This window comes from Rhododendron vialii, chromosome 2a, assembly GCF_030253575.1.
Source record: "Rhododendron vialii isolate Sample 1 chromosome 2a, ASM3025357v1".
In the NCBI taxonomy this organism is placed as follows: Eukaryota; Viridiplantae; Streptophyta; class Magnoliopsida; order Ericales; family Ericaceae; genus Rhododendron; species Rhododendron vialii.
Window position 1 is genome coordinate 4,673,393 of NC_080558.1, and position 24,932 is coordinate 4,698,324.

Here is a 24,932-nt window from a genome sequence, read left to right on the forward strand (position 1 = left end):
TAAAAAATCAAGACTTTTTTCAAATATTTTGAGAAATTCAATATTTTGGGTAAAAATAATAATTTTGTACTCTTTTAATTCCTCTTATTGAGATAAGCCAATAACCCACAAAAATTTAACGCAAAACTTGCAAATACGAAAAAATTCAAATATGAACAAAAATCAAAAAGCCAAAAAATCCTCTACCGTGAACGTATCCGATTTTGGAGAACCACGTAAATCTTTGTGTCTCTGTGTTTGTATGTGTATGTTTGTGTTCTTGATTCGGTCCTTTGTTTCCGCAACAATTGGTATCAGAGCTTTCGGGTGCCATAGCCACGAACACCATCTGTTTTTTCGGGTCTCTGTCTGAAATCGCGTTTTTCAAAACTACTCAAAAACATGATCTGTTCTATCCATCTTGTTCATCTCATTGAGACGATTTCGAGAAGGTATAATTAGTCTTCATCCGACGTCGAGGTGATCCCCACCTTCCCGGTCAAAGTTGCGCGTAAGCGGTCAAATCGGAAAATGGATCTGACGCGCTTCTGATACGTTTCCACGCGCAGCTGCAGGTTGAAGACGATGACACCAGCAAGATGTCATCATCCAGTCAGCGACACGTCATCGCTCCATCAGTGCCACATGGCGCTCTGTCATCTGCCACATCACCTGCCAAGTCACCTGCCACGTCTTCCGTTCGGACCAGTTTGAGGTGCCACATAAGCGCCACGTGGCTGTTATGTCAGCTGATGGACTGACTCAGCGTGCACAATCAGCTTGCACAGTCAGCGGAATATTCCCTTGGTTGAAAGGAATATTCCAGATTTTGTTTTCTCGATTCCGAAGCCGTTCAGACTCCGTTTTTCACCCGTGAGTAGTCGATTTTGACTATCTCGACGTTCCAGATCCAATCCCGAACTCCGTTTTTCAAGATTTGACTCCAAAGGTTGCTGTCCTGCTCGCTTTTGTGCAAAAAAATGTGTTTTTAGGCATTTTTTTAGCACCTGTCAAGCTCTTTTCAAAAAGTATCGGCTTGTTTCTGACTAAATCAGCCATTCCAGATGCAACCGTGATGTTCGTTTTGCAAGATCCCGACCCGTTGTTTCTGTATTGTTCTTTTGGAGCCTTGAAACGGCGTTTTCGGGCATTGAGAACTTGTCCAGGATGCTTGGTTGGTCGATTCTCTTGGTTTGAAGTTGAAGGATGGTGTATCCTCTGTTAGCTGTGGTTTTGGAAGGGGAACCTATTTGACGCCGTTGTGAAGCTCGGTGGAGGTATTGTGGAAGTCTTGGTGTGAACAAGGCATTGGTTCGACCTCCTGAAGTGTTTGGCATTTGTCTGTTGTCACTGGTTCTGTGCCATGGTTGCTTAGCCATGGATTGTTTGTTCGATAGCAGTTTGTGTTAAACCGTTTATTCGCGGTTTTCTGAAGATGAAGATTCTGATTTTGTCTGTCAGTGTTCATCATCTGTTAGCCATTCTGTGGAGTGGTACTCTGGGATTCTCCTATCAAATTTGGCCTGGCAATAATCTGAGGTTTGATATGCCTACTGTTTGAACCATTAATTGTCGAGATGGTCGGTCCGTATTTGCACTGCAGGGGTGCTCTACAGAATCCCGGATCCATGCCAAAACATGGCATTATTGGCCCTGGGTCACTTGGAAATAATTGGTTACAAATATGGTGCATGATTTCAAGCACTACGGATGTTGTGCACCATGGTCCTAAGAATTGGGTGATAACCGCCCACAGCCGTCTATAAAAGAAAGAAACGGAGAAGAGAAAGAGGTTCCCGACTACACAACCAAATGTCTTTCCTTACATGCAATTTTACAATATTTCAATTCTAGCAACTCCATAGTTGTAGTTCTTATTTTGAGCACTGCGCTCACTACTTCATCTACATTGCTTGAGAAAATTGTGAAGTCCTCTTCGTTGAGGCAAAAAAAAACCGGCGGTGGATTTCATCTCGCATCCACAACTCGTCTGTTTAGAAGTAAGTTCATCCACACTCGGACCAACCGTGGTCCTGGCATGCCCGCATATCTCAATCACACGGCCAAGATGGTTGTTTCGGTTTTCCAAGGGAAACACCTACTATGAGATCTTGGAAAATGGTCAGATACACTAAAAACCAAAATATTGCTTACTCTATAGAAGCTTGAAAGTCTTGAATTTTCGTTGGAAAAAAAAGAAAAACTTGAAACTTTTAGCTAAGGTATCTCCGAGGCATACTCAAAATTGGTTAATCAAAATTTGTTATCTCATCTTTTAGTTATCCATTTAAGAAGTTGTTAAGATTAACAATGTGAATTAGTCCCACAATAGTCTATAATTAAAACTCATTTTTAGCAGAGATAGATAGATAAATATGAGTATAAACATAGTATGTGAGTCTATTGAAAGTGATGCATACGAGTAGAGGGGAAGAGAGAGAAAGGAAAGAGAGTGTGCTTTATCTACAATTTATGATACCAAGAATAAAAGTTTCCATAACATCAGTCGACCTTACAATTTTTTAGTGGCGGAATTTCAGGGGGTGTTCCAGATAACCTCCTTTTTTTAAAACTTCTTTTTTTTCAATTTTCAAACTCAAATATAATGAAAATGAAAAATATTTTTTTGATTTTTCTTGCATCGTATAAAAGATCTCAATGAAATCTATCAAACAAGATCCATATTGGTAGAAAAATTATTAGCGTATACAGATAATTTTTGGGCTTGAAATTATCTTCCTTTTTCTAAAACCTTCTTTTTGTTTAGTTGGAACACCACCTCAACCTTTATTTCTTGAAAGATTCTCGATAATCCTCCTCCTCCTAAGATTGTATGCATTTACAAAAGCTGTAAGGCTAGGTTTAATAGTTTACCTTATGGAATTAATGAACAAGAATGCACTAGATTGTACGCATCTACAATTTCTAATTGGAAAATGCTAATATCCGCCCTAAGGGTGGAGGATAATAGGTAAAAGACGCATTGATATCTAAAAAAAATGTATTAATAGTTATGAAAATGTATTAATACCCTTGATAGGTGTATTAATATCTAAACTTCTTTAGAATTTGTTGAGATATTATTCTCCGCCTAGTGAACGGTGGTTAGCAAGATGGATTGAAAAATAAGTACCCAACTTCCTCTATACGTCCAATTTTTCAACAAAGTTGGACAGGAAAAGTCTGATTAGTGGGGTCATGTTGGTACCACCACCTCTAATGTCATCACATGCCACCATCTTACTAGAAGTCAGTGTACGTTATCCCAAATGTCGTCCAAAGTGGAAATAAGAATGAGAAATAGTTTTTACACTCTTATTTTTATAATTCATATTATTTTTTCTTTATCCATATGAATTTATAATATTGTCTTTGAATGTATGAAAAAGTGTATTAAAATAAAGAAAAGATAGTAAATTCAAAAGGAAAAAAACAAGATAATAAATTCAAATGAATGAACACACACAAAAAATTGAATGTGAATGGTAAAAAGGGGTGTGAAAGTCACTTTCCAGAAGAATTCTATTTCTTCGGTTTGAAGCTTCAAAAACACCCAGCAAAGAGTTTACACGGTGACATTGACATCTTTGTTGACTGTTATAGAACCAATAAAGCTATAGGGACCAACGGTCTCCATACCGAAACTGTGCATATGAATACATATATACACGAAAAATATAGTGTTTAGATCAAGCACCCTACACATATTAGATGCCGTTGATTCCCGCCTGAGCCCCCTTGTTTTTTTTTTAGAATTTTTGGACGGCTCGAATCGGCCGTCCAGTGGCCGGAGATGGCCCTGCGCAGCCGTCGGTACAGTTTTAATATGCTATCCGTCGGTACGGATAGCACTACACGTTATAGAACATGTCCAAATTATGCATATGGTACAATTGGGCTTAGTGGTGGACGCAAAATTTGTATTGGGCTCGAATAGTATATATTTCTACATTAATTAGTAAAGTAAAATATAATCCAAATATATTGCTATTATCTTGTTCTGAGAATGAGATGAAATCGTTGGCATATACGTAACCGCCATTCAATATTGTACTTGAGACCAAATAAACGGTTGATCACTTGAAACTTTAGGAAATTTTTCACATATGGGAACTTCATGAACATTTTATTCCCTCGAGAGACTTGCAAAGGTGATCATGTAGAACTTTCCCAAATTAACCTCAAACGTACTGTTTAATTAATGGGAGTATTTAGAGTTGTGCAGGGCCTGGAAACCCCTTGGCACCCCTTATGTCCGCCCTAAATCTGTACACTAAAACCCAAAATTTCTATACAATTTCATAGAAACTTGAAAGTTTTGAATTTCCGTTGCAACAAAAAAAAAAAAAAAAAAAGCTTCAAAGTTTTAGCTGATATTGTTCTTTACTAGTAAATGTGCAAAATTCGGTACTCGTCAAGCCAGTAGAATTCAAATTACTTTCTCGTGCTCTATTCGGTCATCAAAGGTTCTGAATCATTCCGTACATGAACAATTTGCATTTTCCAATGACCTAGCGAGACTTAGAGGTTTAACCCTTGTAAGGTCTTAAGTTCAAAATTTGTAAGGTGCTATCAACTCCTTTCGTGCTAGTCTATACAGAGCATTTTGTCCGACTTTAAGTGGGTCTCTCGCTAGTGGACGGTGGATTTGTAAATGGTTTCCCAGTCAGGGGCGGAGCTAAGACTTTAACTTAGTGGCGATGAACATATATATACTGAAAATGATATGGGACGATGTATGACAATATAAATATTTATAAACTAATATAAATCGACGTTATATACTAAAAAAGTACTTCATACAAGATATATTATTTATCATTTGCACGTAGAGTACCAATTTAAAGCAATTTGTTCAACAAAGTGGAGTATCTTAAATTATGTTTTGATTCTATATATTTCATGTCGTTAAAACCATCGATGGTAGAATCAACACCAAGACATCTAGCAATATCTTGTTCACTGTACGTGATCCAAAAGTTTGTTGATTCATTCTTCGTCTTATCGCACTATCTAATCATCACAAATGCTTTGCTGAAAATGCATGTTTCATCATTGGTACTAACACTAGCCAAAGCCAATACATGACAAATTAACCCATCAACAAATGGATATATAGATTACGAACTTTATTGTTTCGTTCAACATTAGACGGTTCAAAATTTTAAATGGTAGTCAAATTTTAAAATTTAGACGGTTCAAAATATCAAGCTTGTAAGTTGGCATTGAAATATAGTTTCTCTTGCTCTGTGAATCATGCATTTAGCTGCATTATTGAGGTTAAACAAAAGTAGTTTTGGTTTTTTAAGTGGGACGTTATATTTTTAGATATTCCACTTAGGCCATGTGTTTGATTTTGGACTACGAATCTGCGATTTATTTAGTTAAAAAATAGTGAAAGACTAACAAGCTTCGACCCCTGTGGTTATCGTCATGTGCGGATGTCCCCTTCATGGTTCAAAACTGAGCACATAACCTACCTGTGGTTTTGAAAATGTGCGGATAGACCCTCTGCCGTCATATTTTTCATCCATATTAACGGACACAATATTAAAAGACCGATATACCCTCATCATATCCCTTGATTCTTCTTTTTTAAATCTAACCACACCGTCCCCTATACCAAAAATTGAATCCAAACCATTGATATTGTAAATTTTGACGAGTACTACATTTATGTCAAAATTCAAGTCAATCAAAAAATGAAAAGTTCATGGTCGAATCGATTTTGTTATGAAATTAAAATTTCAAATTTGAATTTACTAAAAATTAGATCACTGGGTTATTGATGCCTGATCGAGATGATTTTTTTACTCTATTCTTTATTTAATACATTATGAACAACTCAAATTACATTCTAGAGGCGTGTGAGATGCACATCCGTTAATATGGATGAAAAACATGACGACAGGGAGTCTATCCGCACATTTTTAAAACCATAGGTAGGTTATGTGGTCAGTTTTGAACCATGAGAGAGGTATTCACACATGACGATAATCATTTGGGGTGATAGTGGACTTTGCCTTTTTGTTTACCTTTGTATGATTAGGTTGTGGTCCTTAGGAGCTTTCCCTATCGAACAAAGACAAAATTTCAACGTACTCACATGGCTTTTGGACTTCACATCAATACCGTCGGATTCACAAACTATTCACAAACTATGAGAGTGTAGAGGTCCTTAGGTGCTTTCCCATATCGAATGTTGCCGGTGGATTCACGAACTATGTAAGTGTGGATGAGTCTATTGCAAGACAAAGTATCCTTTATCATTGTTGTGCCCTCTCCCTCACCATTCTTTAGCACAAACAAAGCTCAATAAAACTGAAAAATTAAAAACCATTAGCAACTCAAATACCAAGCCACTGAGAATCTCGAAATGCACTTTTGTGCAAAATCACAAGATACGTCTAAATAGGTTGATTTTGAACCAAACACGTGATGTCGGGATAAACACTATAATTGTAATAATTTACAAGATTCAAGTTGATCGACGTAATTAAACGGCTACTTTGACTCACGAAATACAACAATCGAGCTGGTGCCCAACAGTCTAGAAAATCCTGTAAATCCTCGTTACAAGCTATTAAAATCAACCCTTTGTCCTCAAATTTGTAAGACATGCCATTTGAAGCACTAAATTTTTAGACGATAACAACAGCAACTCAAATAGATCTGGACTGTTTAACCAACCACTTCTACAGTACCGAGATTAAAGTTGGTTAACGCGTGACCCATGAGCTAGCTAGTTTGGGCTCAAGAAATACCTCAATGGGATGGGTGCCCAGCCGGCTAGAACTGGAGATATAATCCTCTAAATCCTCATCGCAAGCTATTAAAGTCAACAACCCATCGTCCTCATCTTTGTATTTGATGTAATAAGTTCCAGCCTCGAGCGGTAGCCTCTTTTTTACTTGTTGTTCCAGCTCTACCATTCGCCATGGCCAAGACAGCCGAAACTTTATTCTTACTTCTGCATACCTTGCCATTATAGTCACAATATTTGTACCAATAGTAGCCGAGACTTGAGCAGAAGGTAGCAGAGTATCGTAATTCAATTGTCGGATTTGCTCTTGATCAACAACCGCAGGAGATTCATTGGGGTGAGATTGACTAATAAGCTCGCATTCCTTGTGAGGTGGCCATCTCTCGATACCATACTCCCGACAGGCTCGTTTGAACGTAGATCGGCTAACTGAAAAAAATAGGAAGCGAGAAGCTCAAAATTCTTCAATGGAATAACTCCTACCTACATCTACATTTTGCAGACTTCAACATTTAGTCTTATATCAAAAAGTAAATTTAAAGTGTATCACTATTCACACACTCTAAGTCGGACCACAAATTCCAATGTCTTATTTGTAGTCTCTACGTTTTAAAGATTTCAATCCATCCTTTTCAAAAATCAAAATCCTTTCATAGTAATTAATTACTACACTAGCTAGATCCAGAAAGGAATTAATATAGATCCAAAAAGTAAGAATAAAGTAGGTGCCAATGGCACCTACTTTTTTTTGATAGATTAGATGTACATCGACTAGGTTATACACATTTCTCACATAAATTGAGATTTATAATATCCATTTTCAGTGGTAAACATGGCTCGTATTAGTTCCGTTTTGACATGGCTCGTATTAGTTCGATTTTGTGCTGAACTAAAAACCTAACCACGTCGTGCAGATTGAATGTTTCAAGAATCATACTATCCATGAAACTGAAGAACCGGACCAATCCAAACCATTTGACTATGATTCGGTTCCAGTTTTGAACCACTGTTACCTTTAAGTTTAGATATCACACGTACAAGTAATTTATATGACTTACAAATTGCATCAGATGCTCAACACAAAACCCTTTTTAAAACGAGCTCCACTCAAAGCCACCAAAAATTACTAAAATTCAACATACGTCCTCTAGGAATTTAGCATAGTTTTAAATATGCATGAAGGTACACTAATTTAGGGAATTAATTTTTACACTCTCTTATTTTATATCCACACTCTTTTTTTAATTTGGAAAATTTTAAAATCAGCCCACTGGGTTGACAATAGCAAGACCGTTTTAATTTTTAGCAAAAAACACATACCCTTTCAACACTAAAAAATAAAAAAAGAAGTGTGGCTATCAAAATAAGAAGTGAATTTTCACACTTCCCCTAATTTATCCATTTTTGAGTTGAGTTTTCAAATATGGAAACTGAAATCAAGGTCTTCATTTTGATGCTCCCATACAGAGCATGGTTGGAGAGAGATAGACTGTGAAACGTTTTGGTGGAGTTTTTGAGAGAAAACTCTATCCAGTTGGAAATAACAAGCAAGCTATTACTAACAATATTGAGATTTTCATTTGTTGAAGAACTGTATTTATGCGTACCTTCAAGATGCTTTGCAGCATCTTTAAGACGCATTTCCTTAGTTTGTAAGATATCTTGCTTCGGAATTGCAATCTTGACTCTAGTAGTTTTGTTGTGACGTCTATCTCCTCCTGGGCTCTTTAACTTGCATTTCCCTTTCCCCGAACATTCAGAGTTCAACGGAGCCTTTTCAATTACACCCTCCCTTGTTCCTTCAACCCCAATTACAATTGCCTCAACTTCATCATTACCAGAACCCGCATCAGAGTTCTCTTGTTTAGCTGTAGGCAAAAGCTGCGGCGGCGGAATCTCCTTTTCAACAACACTATTTTTGTCAACAGTAACCATCAAGACTTGATTAGAATGAGAAGCAAATTGTGGGATTCCTTCTTGATCGACAACCGTAGGAGTTTCATTGAGGAGAGATTGCCTGATAAGTTTGTGTTCATTGCGAGGTGGCCATCTACGGATACCATACTCCCTACAAGAACTCTTCAGTTCAAGGATGCTAACTGCAATAAGAAAGAATTCAAAAGCTCAATATTTTTCTACCGAAGCAACTCCAACCCACATTTCCAATTTCAAGAGCCAAAGAAAATATGTTTTGAGTAAAAAGGAATTGCATTCAGAGAATATCATCACATCACATTGACTACACAACAATTCTCAATTCTTATGTACGTAGGGCTTGTATGCACTTCCTTTCTTCTTCTTATTTTTTTCGTATATTTTTGTGTGTCTCCAAATATAGCATTTATTATTGAGGTCATAGATCTCTCATACAGAGCATGATAAAAACTAAAAGGGTTCATAGGTTTTAGTAGAAGAAAACTATGATTGATAAAGTTTTTGGTACTACAAAAATTGATAGCAGTTATATATATTCTTCTGATTGTACATATTGGAATAGAATTTCAGTTAATTAAAAGCTTGCACTTATAATTTTAAATGGGAGAGAGTACTTCTATGGTCTTATTAATTTTATTAATGTAAAACAATATGCTATAAAGCAATAGAATTTTGAATTCACGAATGACTCTATTAAAGAATAATTTCTAGAGTTGCCACTGCATGTGTTAAATTTTTTGGGGTTTTTTTGTTTAATGTGAACAACTTAAATTATTTAGACAATGAATGCTTGAAGATATTGTGTGAAACAAGAAAATGTTTTGAAACATGAAGGGATTTTCATTGATTCATTGTGCAGGCATACTCTTACCGCTAAACAAGAAGAGTGATATTTAAATGATACATTAAATATCTTATAATGTTGGTGTTTTTGAAGATTAGTGATATTTAAGTGATGCTTTTGAAACCTTGTATTATTCTTTGAAACCTTGTATTATTCTATTATTTGATAAGTATTTGTATTGTATTTGAAACTGTAATTATCTACTTCATATTTTGTTTGTTAAAATTTATGAATGGCCTCAATTTTTTTCTCACTTTAGACCATAAAAAAGTCAGGCTGGCCATGATGAATGTCACGAGTTCGATTCTCGAAAGTAGCGTCTTTGTTTGTAGAGTCGAAGTAAGGTGGTTTACATCAAACATGTCCCCCCAAGTCCAACACATGTAGGAGTTTAAAGCACACTGTATGCCCTTCTGACCTATCTAGTTGGGGAAAAAACAAGAACAAAATTGAGATTTTTCATTTCTTGGAGGAGCGTATGTATGTAGGGCCGGCCCAAGGGATTTGAACGCCTAAGGCTAAATTGTGATGTGGTACCCTACGTATTTTTAGAATTAAACAATAATGATAAAAATATTTCTTTAATTGCTTTGTCACCAACGGCTAAAGTGTTTGGTTTGAATTTTACTTGACTTGATTTCAAAGCCTGACAGTTATAATAGCATTGTTTTTTGGGAAAAATTCTTCCAAATAAAAGTATGCTTAGAAGACTCGAACTCGAACACTCCACATAGGCTAAAATCAACTTACAATTGAGCTAGCAAAGACATTTGTGATATAAAATGAACAAATAATATATATACTAATTTACAAATAATATTAGATTGCCCCTAAAATTTAAAATTTTTTAAATGCCCGAGGTCCAGGACTCGTGGACCTTGGGCCTGGGCCGGCCCTATATGTACCCGTACCTTTGAGATGCTTTGCGGCATCTTTGAGACGCATTGCTTTAGTCTGTAAGATATCCTCGAAAGGAATTGCAATTCTAGCTCCATTTTCTTCCTTGTTTTCCCTTGTTTTCACTTCTCCCAAACACCCGGAATAACTTGAACTGGGTGAGGATTGCAGGGGCGGCGACGCCGGCAGATACAGAGGGAAAAAAGAGGGTGGCGACGGAGGGAAATAGAAACAGGTCATCATCTCCTCTGATTCTTCAAAACGCGTATCCGATTCTCCATTTTTCCTAAGCGCAGCCATTTGACAGAGTTACCAAATTCAGCAAATACTGAAGTCGATGCTGCTGCAACAACGCTGAGTCTCCGGCCAAGTACCACGGTGGGTCAAAGATGTCCTCGTGCTATACAATCATTGGATCGGACGAGGGCGGAGGTGGATGAAAAATATGGGGGCGACGGAGAGGAGTACAACCGGATCAACTCCTCGGAACATTCAATAGCCAAGTGAAAAAATGAAGCTTTACAAGAGAACCCAGATCTTAGATTTTATTTTATTTTTGAACAGTCTCTCATTCTCATTAACATTCAGCTAAAAGGATAGCACAAGGGCCATGTTTGATAAGTAAGTCATGGGTTGAGATAGGATAGGATTGTTAATCCAGTAAACCTTTTAATAGTGATTGAAATTAGAAATACCATGGAATTACTAATCATCCCAATTCGTGGGATTATCAATACCAACTCCCACTCGGTATTATTTGAGAGGTGATTTTTTGGATTTTTGTTTGGCAGTTGGAATGCTGGGGCTGTTAGGAGGGAGTGTCAATGAGTACTGCTATGTGTATGTATGCATTGTACATATCATGTACATATAAAATTTGCATGCTCCATATCGGGTCCCACAAAAATGATTCGAACCGTCCATTATTTTTAAAATAATTTTTTATGAAGCTTTGTAAAAGATCAATCCAACCGATATCGGTAAGGATTCCTACAAATTCAAAAAAAATTCTTACCGATATCGGATTGAGCTGATTTTTACAAGGCTTCATAAAAAATTATTTTAAAAATAATGGGCGGTTCGAATCATCTTTGTGGGATCCGAGATGGAACGTACAAACTCATATGTACATGGTATGTACAAACTCATATGTACTTATAGATTTATTGATTACTAATCCTATTCCAAGCTCTGTGATGCAAAATGACTTCCTTGCCCATGCTATTTTCTGTTAATGCTAGTAGTACCTTTTTAGTACTCACCCACCTGGACGCCATAGGACTCTTCGTACTTAGAAACACCTAGACCCAATCATGTATGTATGAAAAAAAAAAAGAAAGGGGGGGGGGATGTTCCAAGCTTTCCATAACCTGAGGACCAGAGTCCATTGGCTTTTGCTTTCTGTAATGCAACATACAGTATTTGTCAAATACTTTTATCCAAATTAAAAAATTATTTTTATTTAAATATTTTTCAAAATGTCTAAGAAAAAATTCAAAAGCCAATTTTTTGGACTTTATCTTGGATATTTCTAAAAATATTTAGGCAAAAGTCATAATTTTTTACTCTTTTGATTCGTTTTGACGAGACGAATCAATAATCCGCATAAATTAGGCGCAAAATTAACAAATGTGAAAAAACTATGCATGAATAATCATGAGGGAGATGAGAAGATGGAACTCATGCAAGCATTTGTAGCTTTAAAGCATCTCGTGGCCTCTATAAATTATGCAGGTGCCTTATTTGTTCTAAAATTCGAGAAAGAATCAACTAAATGAACCGATCAATGATGCATGAATGGTTGTCCAAATAAGAAAAATTGATTGGATGAAAAAAATTACAAATTATCCAGAAATGATTAAAAAATACAATTTGTTATTCTATCCCTAAGTATTCCAATCAAACAGGGACTTCCTTGCAATATACTTGAGTGGCAAAGGAAAGCGAGAGCTTACCTAACGACATTCAGCTAAAAGGACAGCTGGGGTAATGGAAACCCAGTTCTGTGGTAGTGATCCTGAAGCAAAGGAGGCCACCCAATGAGCACCAGATCCTAATTTGATCCGACAGTGAACAAAAACATGTTGGATGGGTCCCTCCATTATTCTTGGGGTTATCTAGTAATTTCCAAAATAGGAGTAACAAAAACGGGCATCTAGTAATTAGTGATATAATTACAAAAGAAAGTCAGGAGACTTTTATTATGCCTTATTTGGATTGTATTTTGAAAAAAAAAAAATCAATTCAAAAAACACTTATTATTCTTACTTTTAATTATTATTCTCATTTCTCTTCTTACTTTCCTATCATTATTCTCATTTCTCCACTTATTATCTAAAAATTAACTAAAAAATTTTCAAAACACCATCCAAAATAAGGCATAGTCTCTGAAGTTTACTTTTGCTGCTGCTGCTATGGTTATTCGAGAGAAACAGAGAGCAAAAGAAAAACTCAGGAAAGCGGCAAGGGTTTTGTCATTCTTTGCAATACGTTAATTAATGGAGATGCTCTCAAACCTAGTATATTAGCTAATCCTTCCTCTTAGCTAATCATATCGGACTGTTTTTTCAACCAATTGGTGTTAGCAAAGGCTTCAACTAAGTCTTTTATAGCATTTAGCATCCATCCGCAAATCTATTTTTAGAACGATTGCAAGGAATAACATTATGTAACCAAATTTACAAGAGTATTTCAGGCCCAACAAATCCCACTTATAACATATCCACCATCTCTTATCATATCCTTATTCTTCGTTTACCAAAAACTTTGTCCGTCTGACAAAAGGGTCATTATATCGCCCCCTTTTATTGATGGGTTTGGTGTGAAAAGAATTGAGGATTCATCCCACTTTTCTACAATTACTACTCCTGCTCTGCGACTACTTTTCAAAAACGAAATACCTGCTCTGTGACTACTTTTCAAAAGTGAAGTGGGAGGATGTTTCCTAAAGCGAAGTGGGAGGATGTGTCAGAATTGACACACGCACATAATTTGTAAGTATTATCAAGTGATACCGTGGAATCAATGAACTATCTGAGTGTGGATAATCGGATTACGAGACAAAGTATCCCTAGCACTTTTGTTCCGTCTCCCTTTCTCCCTTAACGTTATTCAGCACACAAATTATCAAAGCTCAAAAAAACAAAAAAATCCTAGTAAGTGGAGAACATAGGGTGAAATATACCATTTGAAGCATTTAACTACAAGACTACAAGTCTACAACAATAGCAAACTAACACTTTTACAGTAGAAGGGAAAATGCTTTATGACAAAGATTCAAGTTGGTCAACGGGTAATTAATATATAGGCTACTTTGGCACAAGAAAAACCTCTATCGAACAGGTGTTCAACGGTCTAGGATTGGATATATATTCCTCTAAATCCTCATCGCAAAATATAGTAATAAGCTCATTTTCCTCATCTTTGTACCTAATGTAATAAGTTCCAGCATCAATTTTCAGCCTCTTTTTCACTTGTTGCTCTAGCTCTGCCAATTTCCAAGGCTTAGGAAGACGAATCTTTACTATAATATCATCTACCCATCTTGCCTTTAAAACAACACTATTTGTGTCAACATTAGCTGCCAATGCTCGATCAGAAGGCAAAATCTCACAATTCGACTGTTGGACTCCCTCTTGATCAACAACCGAAACAACACTATTTGTGTCAACAATAACTGCCAATGCTTGATGAGAAGGCAGAATATCACAATTCAACTGTTGGACTCCCTCTTGATCAACAACCGCAGGAGATTCCTTAGTGTGAGATTGATTGATATGCTCATTTCCCTTGGAAGGTGGCCAACTGAGGATACCATACTTTCGACAGACACGCTTCAATGTAGATCGGCTAACTGCCAAAAGAAAGAAGCCAAAAAGCTCAACATTTCTCTCTTCGACAAGAGCAACTCCAGTTCTCATCACCATTTTGAAGTTTTAGAAAATTATGTTTTGGTCAAAAGATGCAATTAGAGCATATCACCAATCATACATTCAAGATTCTGGTCTTTAAGAGAAATTTTGAATTCCTGTCACTTGAGCTAAACCCAGGTGATCTATAATTATCCCGTTTATATCTCAAGTACTTTTGATGGTCTCATTCATTTCTTTCTCAAATTCAACTTTCCTTACAAAATTCTAGGTTCGATTTCTTAAGGTCTAATAAAAATATCCTATGTGGATCTATTGTCCATACTTGACAATAGGATCTACGCATGCTTGGTCATATGCATCTTCTATGTGAAATGGAGATCCCATCTCCATTTTAGCATTGAGTCTCCATAAATGAAACAAAAATTTATATTTCTAATTTGAAGATCTATTCAGAGCATGGTTGGAGCAAGTTTCACCACCATTTTGAAGCTATTAAGCAAGTTGAAACACAAAGAGGCAAGATTATAAGCAGAATTGAAAATTTTAATTTCCTTTAAGAAGTACTGTATTATGCATACCCTTGAATTTCTTAGCAGCATCTTCAAGAAGCATTCCTTCAGCTTGTAAGATGTCGTCCAAAGAAATTGCAATTTTAACTCCATTTGTTTTCTTGTTTCTTTTATCGCCTCCTGAAGTTTCTTCCTTCCTTTTTCCTTTTCCCAAACACTCGGAATTCAACTGACCCTCTTCAATTTTATCATCCCTTGTTCCTTCACCCACCATTCCAACTACCTCAACTTCATCCTTGCCAAAATCATCTGGGTTATCTTGTCGATCTGTCAACGAAAACTGTGGCTGCGGAATGTCCTTTACAACAACACTAGTATTTGTGTCAACAGTAGCCACCAAGGCTTGATCAAAAGGAAGAGTATTAGAATTCAATTGTGGGATTCCCTCTTGATCAACAACAGCGGGAGTTTCGTTGGGGCAAGATATAAGGTTGTGTTCCAGTGCAGATCGGCCACCTGCAGTAAAGAAGAATTAAAAAGCTCAATATTAATCTACCAAAGCAATTCCAACCCACATTTCCTATTTTCATGAAATATGGTTTAAGTAAAAAAAAAAATTGCATTCAGAGCATATCAACAATAATATTTACTAAGGACAATTCTCCATTTGTTCCCTTTGTTAATGACTTTGTTTAGGCTTTGTGGCAAGTCCACAACTAATTTCATTGTTTCATATAGCCTACTTTCCTGCATATACCAGGTAAATATCGAGCCTAATCCCTGGAGGAAGCAATCTCAAGGGGCAATGAAGAGCTGAAATACCATTAGTACACACCCCTTTGAGATTCAAATTCGAGACTTGTCTAAGAGCACACATTAACAGGCCCATGTTTCCAAGGGCTCAATATGAAAATGTACCATCAAGGATAGGCCTACATTTCCTATATAGACTTGGAAGTAAATAAAAATGAGTCATACTCTTTAATGGAAATTAAGGAACAGTTTTTGGACAGGCCCATAATTAATCCTTTAACGAGCCTAAGTAGTCTATAAATCTCTATTTCTAAGAATCGTTTATTTCTTTCTCGAACTCAACTTCCCTTTTAAAATTTTGAAATTTAATTCATATCTCTTTCTTCTTCAGAAAATGTATTTAATGTTCATTTTAAAATTATTTGTATATCCTTCTCAACAGTCGCGATCCTATGTAATTAGGGTTTATATGCACTTTTTTTTTTTTGCTCGGCAAACGAAACATTTTATATAGCTCGAAAGAGTACATCGAGAAAGAACATCTTAGCATAAAGAGCTTGGATGCTCCGGAAAAGGAAAAACATCCAACAAATAGTTGGATAAACACCTTAGACTACATTACAATTTTAATTTCCGGATTCCGTCTAGAAAAACCTTAAAATCCTCCACAGGATAGACCTTGATGTTGAATTTTATATGCACTTTTTTACTTTGTTTTTTTCGTATATTTTTGTGTTTAGGCTCCAAATGTAGAAACACTTTGTTCACTTTTCAAGAACCACGGTCACTATTAGGTTTTCTTTCTAATTACTACTCTCATTTATCTATCTCTCGCCACCCATCAACTAGCTCCCATATAGAGCATGATTGGAGTCTAAAGTTTTTATGAGAAGAGTGTATGTAGTTGAAAAAATCAAGAACAAAATTGATATTTTCATTTCTCGGAGGAGTGAATTTGCGGGTACCAATGGCGCACCTTGAGGAATCATTTCTTTAGTTTGTTGTTATATCCCCCAAAGGAATTTCAATTTTAACTCCAGTAGTTTTCTTGTTTCCACTCTCTCCTCCTGGGATTTTTTCCATCCCTTTCCCTTCTCCCAAACACCCGTAATTCAACCAGGTATCAAACAGGGAATAAAAAAGAAACTCTACCATTTCATTTTCACCTTCCTGCAAATTTAAAGATTCAATACTTTCTCAACTTCATCCTCTCCGATTTCACCTAATTCCCTTGTAGTCCCTACCTTTTAAAGATTCAATACTTTCTTTGTGGCAATCAAATTCCCTTCTTGAATATATATCGGATATTGATATCATTTTCAAAGTAATTACTACACTAGATCCAAAAAGAAAGTAATTACTATACTACTTCAATGGTATCGATCTATTCTTTTTGATAGATTAATTATACACATTTCTCACGTAAATGAAGGTTGAATCTCCATTTTCAGTGGTGAACATGGTTCGTGTTAGTTCGGTTTGGTGCTATCTAAAACCAAACCAAACCAAGTCGTGTTGATCGATTTAATTAATGTTTCAAGAACCAAACCTATCCATGAAAACAATGAACCGGACCAATCCAAATGATTTGGCTATGCGTCGGTTCCAATTTTGAACCACAGTTACTTTTAAGTTTAGATATGGGTCATTTATACTACTTACAAATTGCATTTGACACAAACCCTATTTTTAAATGAGATCAATTAAAAGCCACCAAACATAAAAATTCAGCATACGTCGATCTATGAGTTGAGCATATTTTAAAATATGCATAAAGTTACTAATGTATCTATTTTTGAGTTGAGTCTTCAAATATGGAAACTCAAATTGAGGTCTCCATTTTGATGCTGCCTTACAGAAAGCATGGTTGAAGCAAGACAGATTCTCAAATGTTTTGTTGGAGTTTTTGAGAGAAAAGTCTATCTAGCTAGTTGGAAACAAGCAAGATACTACGTACAATGTCAAGATTTTATTGTTGAAGAACTGTATTTATGCATACCTTCGAGATTCTTTGCAGCGTCTTTACGATGCATTCCTTTAGTCAATAAGATATCTTCCTTTGGAATTGCAACTCTAACTCTAGTAGTTTTGTAATTACCTCTCTCTCCTCCTGGGCTCTTTTCCTTCCGTTTCCCTTTCCCTGAACACCCAGAATTGAACTGAGCCTCTACCATTACACCCTCCCCTGTTCCCTCAACCTCCATTCCAATTGCCTCATCTTCATCATTGCCAAAACCTGCATCAAGGTTCTCTTGTCGAGCTGTAGGCAAAAACTGTTGCGATGGAATTTCCTTTTCGAAAAAAGTATTTGTGTCAATAGTAACCGTCAAGGCTTGATTAAAAGGCATAGTATGCGAAGACAACTGTGCAAATCCCTCTCGATCAACAACTACAAGAGTTTCACTGGGGAGAGATTGCCTAATAAGCTTGTTTTCATTGCGAGGTGGCCATCTTTGGATACCATAATCCCGACAAGAACTCTTCTGTTTAGGGATGCTAACTGCAATAAGAAAGAATTCAAAAGCTCAATATTTTCTACCAAAGCAACTCTAACACACATTTCCAATTTCGAGAGCCACAAAAATATGTTTGAGTTAAAAGGAATTGCATTCAGAGAATGTGGTGTATCACCACATTCACGTTGACTACATAACCACAATTCTCAATTCATATGTACGTAGGGTTTGTATGCACTTCCTTTCTTCTTCTTTTCCGATGTTTTTGTGTGTCTCCAAATATAGCATCTCAAATTGAGGTCTTTGATTGTAAGCTCCCATACAGAGCATGATAGAAACTAAAAGGGTTCATCGGTTTTAGTCGGAGAAAACTATGGTTCAAAAAGTTTATGGTACTACGTAAATTGACAACAATTATATTCTTCTAAGTTATTGAAATAGGATTTCAGTTAATTAAAAGCTTGCTCTTATAGTTTTGATATTGAGAGAGTACTTCTATCGTTTATGTGGTACTCTCTGTCTTTTAAAAGTACGAAGCCTTATCTATTGTTTTCTCCATCTTTCAATTCTCCAACTTTTTCTTTTCACGAATGCCCTCCTTAAATCAGTTAAATACCTAAAATACCCTTTGGTGAATCCTATAGGGAAAAAAACAAAAAACCCTTAACTTTCAAAGTGGAGCACATGAACAACAACGGATGCACTCCCAAAAGCTATGTCCGCTAGCGAAATATGGAAACGGCAACAAACATCCCAAACGTCAGTTGACGTCAAGCAACAAACCCTCAACAGATACCTCATTCCGGCCACTACCTGCAAATTAAAAAAGGCATCCCCATCGCGGTAGGTGGTTGAATTTATTGGCGAAAATGACGATGTCGGAGGAAGCAACTACTGAGACAACACAACCTCCATATTCCACCCTCCACCTCCATCTGCATCTCCATCTCCATCTCCATCTTAATTAGGTTCTCATAGATACGAGATGCCTCCCTAGCCAACCCAAACGTATCCACCATATTCGCTCCCATGGCCATTAATTGCAAGAACTTGATGTTCCCATAAAATTCTTAAGTAGAATGGGAAATTGACATAGCCGATTATTCGCTTTGGCTATACTACAACTTCAGAATCTGAAAGTTTGTTTGTGTTAGCCTATCAGGGATAATGATTTCAGCCTTTTACCCCTCGTCTTATTGATAGAATATGTAGTGTGGACGGTTTCCCTGCAGGCCGGGGACGTTATGCATACCAACTATTCGCTTAAAGTCCTCAACATGTTTTTGTTGGGAAACCGAATCTCAAAAAGAACCCAGTAATGGCGTGTACAGATTAGACAACAAAAAACGTAAAACCCTACAAGGTGGACTTCAACTCCTGCAACACGAACGTTGACTAAACCTGTTATAGCACACCTTGCTGTATGTCACAAATTCTGCTATAATAGAAAAAACTCTCTGACCTATATAACGTGTATATATATATGGCTACGATAGGAATCTAAGGAGTAATAAGTCCAAGCTCCAAGTGTAAATAAAAAATCTTAATCTCACAAGGATTCTATTTCTTATTTAACTAATTATAATTCACTCCACTACAAAATTATAATTGCACTCACGTCCTCATCTCAATTATATCACAAGCTCTATGATATTAAATACTTAAATACCTTCTCACGTTAAGATTACAGATACCCATTGATTAAAATAACTTGCTGACAATTTTTGTATGCCCGGAGAGAAGTGGTGCCTAAATCCATCCAAAAGCCACCAAAATTTATCTGTATGATGGGTTCCCTTCCTTCATTATCCTCACAGGTTCGTTCGTTTTAGGTTGATCTAAACAATTTCTTAATGGCATGTGTAGCCGTCAAATATGAGAACGGAAGAAGCGAAAAATGGGAATATAAGTGAATTCGATTGTGTTTTATTTTGGCTATTAATAATTGCTCTCCAAAATGAGTGGAATGAAGCTCTTAAGTGAGGAACAAACATTCGTTTGATTAGCAAGAAAAATAAAATGAAAAGTAAAAATGATAGAAAGTAAAGTGAAATAAAAGAAAAAGAAAAATATTTTTTTATCACATCCGTTTGATTATGATGGAAGTTTTGCAAGGAAATAGTACTAGAGAAAATATATATATTTGTTTAGAAGGAATAAAATTACTGAAATTAGAAGAGAAATGGTAGAGGGAGAGGGAGGATGATAAAAAAGGAAGTTAGAGTAATTGTTGTTAATTTTTTTGAGAAAATAATTGTTTTCCTGCATATTTTGTGAGAAAAAGTAAAGCAAACTCTCATACTTTAGAGGATTGTACAAGAAAGTTCACTTTCTACTACTTTCTAGGATATTCTTGCTAAGTGAATACACAATATATATATATATATATATATATATATATATATATATATATATATATATATTCTCTTTCTTGCATTTTCTACTATTATCTTCCTATATAATCAAATGGGTTCGTACGTAGATTCCATAGTAAACTTGCTTTGGAATTTGAACAAATAAAGTTGTAGAGAATAGTTGGCGTATCTATATCTATAGAAAAACTAACTTATGGAGGGTTCTGCAAATAAGTTTTTACGGAAGTCGATCGCGAGCGTCCAAAAGTGTTTTGGATAATCGGGATTGAAAATCAATTTTGACCGAGAAAATATATTTTTAACCGGTCAAAATTGAAAAGCATATCTCAATTACTGATTGCCGAAACGGACAATTGTGATTGAACGGTTCTGTGAATAATTTATTCACAACTCCTTAATTCGTGAATAAGTTACATTCTCCTATACCTATGCGTGTGTGTGTAATTGTTTATATATCGATCTTTGTCTTTTCCTCCTATTATCATCAAGCCCAACAACAAAACAAATTTGCAAAAAGGAAGTGAAATCGAGAATGGATGTACAAAACAAATTAACTTATGAACTAGTAATATTTTTTGGTTCATAGACGATCGATGCAGGTATTTGTCAACATTTTGAGGGCTGTCCCATATTCATAAGTCATGCATTCAATCTTATGTTCTTAATTACTGCGATTGTTTGTCTATATTTTGTTTTGACTATCAACATGCATGATTGACAACATGCAGGAGTAAGTCGCCATAACTTACTAAAACTCAACATACGTCCTCTATCCATTGGGTATGTTTTTAAAGTGTTCCGCTAAAGTTATGTATCCATATTTCTGTTGGGTCTTCAAATATGGGAACTAAAATTAAGGTCTGGAGCATGTATTTTAGCGTACCTTTAAGATGCTTTGCAGCATCTTTAAGAGGCATTTCCTTGGTCTGCAAGATATCTTCCAAAGGAATTGCAATTCTTACTCCAGTAGTTTTCTTGTTTCCTCTCTCTCCCCCAGAGGTCTTTTCCATCATTTTCATTTTTCCCAAATACCTGGAATTCATCTGATCCCCTTCCATTTCACCTTCCCCTATTCCCTCGCTCCCCATTGCAACTGCCTCATCTTCATTGCCAAAATCCTCATCTAGGTAATCATGTCGAGCTGTCGGCAAAAATAGCGGAGGGTGAATTCCCTTTACAACAACTCTTGTGTCAATAGTACCCCCCAAGGCTTGATTAGAAGGCAGAGTATCAGAATTCAACTGTGGGATTCCCTCTTGATCAACAAGCGCAGGAGTTTCTTCGGGGTGAGATTGACTGATAAGCTTGTGAGGTGGCCATCTGGGGATACCATACTCCGGACAAGCATACTTCAGTGCAGATTGGCTAACTACAATAAGGAAGAATTAAAAGCTCAATATTTATCCTACCAAATCAACTCCAACCCGCATTTCCAATATCAATGTCGACAAAATAAATGTTTGAGTAAAAAAAAAATATTTGCATTCAGAGCATACCACCCTTCACATTAGCTACCACGATTCTTAATTCTTATGTCGTAGGGTTTGTATGCACTTCGTTTCTTCTTCTCTTTGATCTGGTATATTTTTTGTGTTTGTCTCCAAATATAGCTTGTAAACTTGAGGTTTTCAACTGCGAGCGGGACAGAACATGATAGAAACTAAAAGCGTTTATGTTACTAGGTAAATTGACAATAATTGTATTTTTCTGAGTTGTGTTTATTTATTGAAATAGGATTTCACTTAATTAAAAGCTAGCCGTTAATAGTTTTGAATGGGCGAGAGTACTCCTATCTTTTCCCTCCCTCTTGTATCAGCTTAGCCAAAGAAAGAAAAAAAACCGGAGAGAGTACTCCTGTAAATTTACTATATAATATATTAATGTATATGACTGTAATGCATAAGCATATCTATAATTTAATTTTCAATTTTTGAGGAAAAGATTATTTGTTGATTAATGTAAAGCTATATGTCGTAAGCAATTCACGAATGACCCTATGAAGAATATTTCCTAAAGTTGCCACTACACGCGATGGATGTTTTGGGTTTTTTTTTTTTTTTTTGTTTAATGAGAAACAAATTTATATTGTTTAGGTGATGAATGCTTGAAGATATACTGTGTGAAGCAAGAAAATATTTTGAAATATGAAGGGACTTTCGTTAATTTCATTATGCTAAACGAGAAGACTGATATTTAAAATGATGCTTTTAAAATCTCATAATGTTCGTATTTTTGGAGAATAGTGATATTTAAGTGATGCTTTTGAAACCCTGTATTGCTCTATTATTTCTCAAGTATTTGTATTGTTTTTTGAAACGTAATTTATCTACTTAATCTATATTTTGTTTGCAAAAGTCCATAAAGAGTCTCAATTATTATTTTCGCTTTAGAGCACCAAAGATTAAGGTTGGCCATGACTAAGATCATGAGTTCAATTTTTGAAAATAGTCTCCCTGCTTGCAGAGGTGCTACATCAACATTTTCCCAAGTCCTATATATGTAGGGGTTTGGAACACTTTCTACACCCTTCTAATCTATCTAGTTGGGAAAAAAAACAAAAACAAAATTGAGGTTTTCATTTCTTGGAGGAGTGCATATATGCGTACCTTTGAGATGATTTGCAGCATCTTTAAGATGCATTCCCTTAGTTTGTGAGATTTCCTTCAGAGGAATGACTATTCTAACTTCATTTGTTTTCTTGTTTCTTCTCTCCTCCCCTGGGTTCTTTCCGTTTGTTTTCCTTTTTCCGAAACACCCGGAATTCAACCGAGCCTGATCTGCCATTACACAATCCCCTGTTCTTGCACTTTCAGTTCCAAATGCCTCAATTTCATCATTCCCCGAGGCATTGCAGCACACCAATCCAATATCTTCATTTGGTTTCTCTTCTTGTTGTGCTGGCGGTGGCAACTGCAGCGGCAATTTTGATCTGTTTTCATTTCCTAAGAGTCCAAGGAAACGAGTAAGATCCTCCCATCCACTCGACCTTACTACCAGCTCATAAGCTGAGACGGCGTCCTCCACGGTTGTGAAACTGCCAATGTTGAGGCGACTACACCTTAAACGAGTCTCGGCCACGCATTGGCCGTCGTGTCCCAGCCACACTCTAAAGGAGCACTTGGCCTGAAAAATAAGCAATGTTTCCGGAGACGTAGGCGAGCCTTGATCATCACTACATTCCAGCCCATTGATCTTGAAAACTCCCCCTCCTATGATCACATCCAACTCACCACCCCTGTTCTGAATTAGTTGGTGCGCCACGCCCACTTGTTCGTAGACCGGCTGGTCAATGATGTCCTCGTCGTGTTGTTCCAACCAGTTGATCCGCCTTAATGTCACTTCTCTCTCGTCGTAGTCGTAGTCCGCATTCAGTATGTTATTCACCAACGACTCCATGTCTTCGGGCACCAAGCCCGCCGCCCTTGCTATTGGATCCAAATCACCGAACTTGTTCACCACGTAAGACCCAAAGCCGTCGAACATCGGACCGATGTTCTTGAATTCCACCGCGTTGAGCACATGCAACGCACCGCTCTTGTCCTCAAGTATGTGCTGATAAGACAATGCCAAGCTTATGTCCTGTATATTACTAGAAACGAAAAAAACACTTGGCATCGGCGGATACAGAGGGAAGTCTGTGGGTGACGGAGGGAAATAGAAACCCATATTCGATTCTTCAAAGCCCTGATTGTTCATCGTCATAATTTCCCCTCTTGGCCTCCAATCTGACGCCTCGATCCAGTTCTGACGTAGCTGCCGCAACAGCGCAGAGTCTCCGGCCAAGTACGGTGCCGGGTCAACCATGTCGTCACTCTCTTGATTTTGTGACGGATTGTCCATGGATTGGTTAGACCCTTGATACTGCATGACCATTGAACTGGACGAGGGTAGAAAAGGCCGTGGTGGCGACGGAGGGAAGCACAGCCGCGACCACCTAGGGGAAGGTAAGGGCGACAAATTCAAGCAGAAATCTTCAGTAGCCATGTCCGACTCTCCACTGTTCGCAGGCGCGGCCCACGCACAGTTACTAAATTCAACCAATAGGGAAAAAAAAACACACGAGATTGACAGAATACTTCGCCTAAATCAAAAGATGAAACAAGAGATTAAAAATTAAAGCTGGAATTTTTTGCAAAACTCAAGTAAAAGAAACGAAGCAGCAAAATTTGGCTATGCAGATGCTAATTCGGTTCGAAACTATGTCTTTGAATATCTGGGTTTGAATCCTAGACCCCTAAGATCATTGAATGGATGGAGAGAGAGATGATGACAGGGCGAGAAAGCGAGAGTGGCTTTGATGAGGAAACGAATGGGAGACTCCAAACGGTAAAGTAGTTGACTCTGCAACTCCTACACCCTCGCAACCGCTTTTATAGTGATGGATTTGATTTGGCCTTGTGAATTTCCCGAAGGATCAAAAGATTCATAAAGTCAGAGCAAATGAGACACACGGCAGTTGTCAGCACATGACCATAACACCACCAAAAGTCTAGCCACACAGCTTTAAAACAGAATGGTTGGATGCACATGGACCAATATGCATCAGACA

The 24,932-nt window shown here is 36.8% G+C and overlaps 2 protein-coding genes across 2 annotated transcripts in view; both read right to left on the bottom strand.

Annotated features, from left to right (window-relative positions):
- Positions 1 to 6,422: 6,422 nt before the first annotated feature.
- Positions 6,423 to 11,038, bottom strand: LOC131315530 (protein NLP2-like). The gene is made up of 3 exons (XM_058344639.1): positions 10,433 to 11,038; positions 8,350 to 8,841; positions 6,423 to 7,171 (listed from the first exon to the last, which is right to left on the bottom strand). Exons 1-3 carry the CDS (start codon positions 10,716 to 10,718, stop codon positions 6,699 to 6,701), a joined length of 1,251 nt encoding a protein of 416 aa, XP_058200622.1. The 5' UTR covers positions 10,719 to 11,038; the 3' UTR covers positions 6,423 to 6,698.
- Positions 11,039 to 13,654: 2,616 nt separating this feature from the next.
- The window catches only part of LOC131316984 (uncharacterized), a 104,882-nt gene continuing 93,604 nt past the window's right edge, over positions 13,655 to 24,932 (bottom strand). Inside the window, exons 3-4 of the mRNA XM_058346565.1 lie at positions 14,869 to 15,315; positions 13,655 to 14,271 (exon numbers count right to left, since the gene is read on the bottom strand). Of these exons, the coding sequence (XP_058202548.1) occupies positions 13,727 to 14,271; positions 14,869 to 15,315 (992 nt within the window). The 3' untranslated portion in view covers positions 13,655 to 13,726. The remainder of the gene's footprint in view (positions 14,272 to 14,868; positions 15,316 to 24,932) is intronic.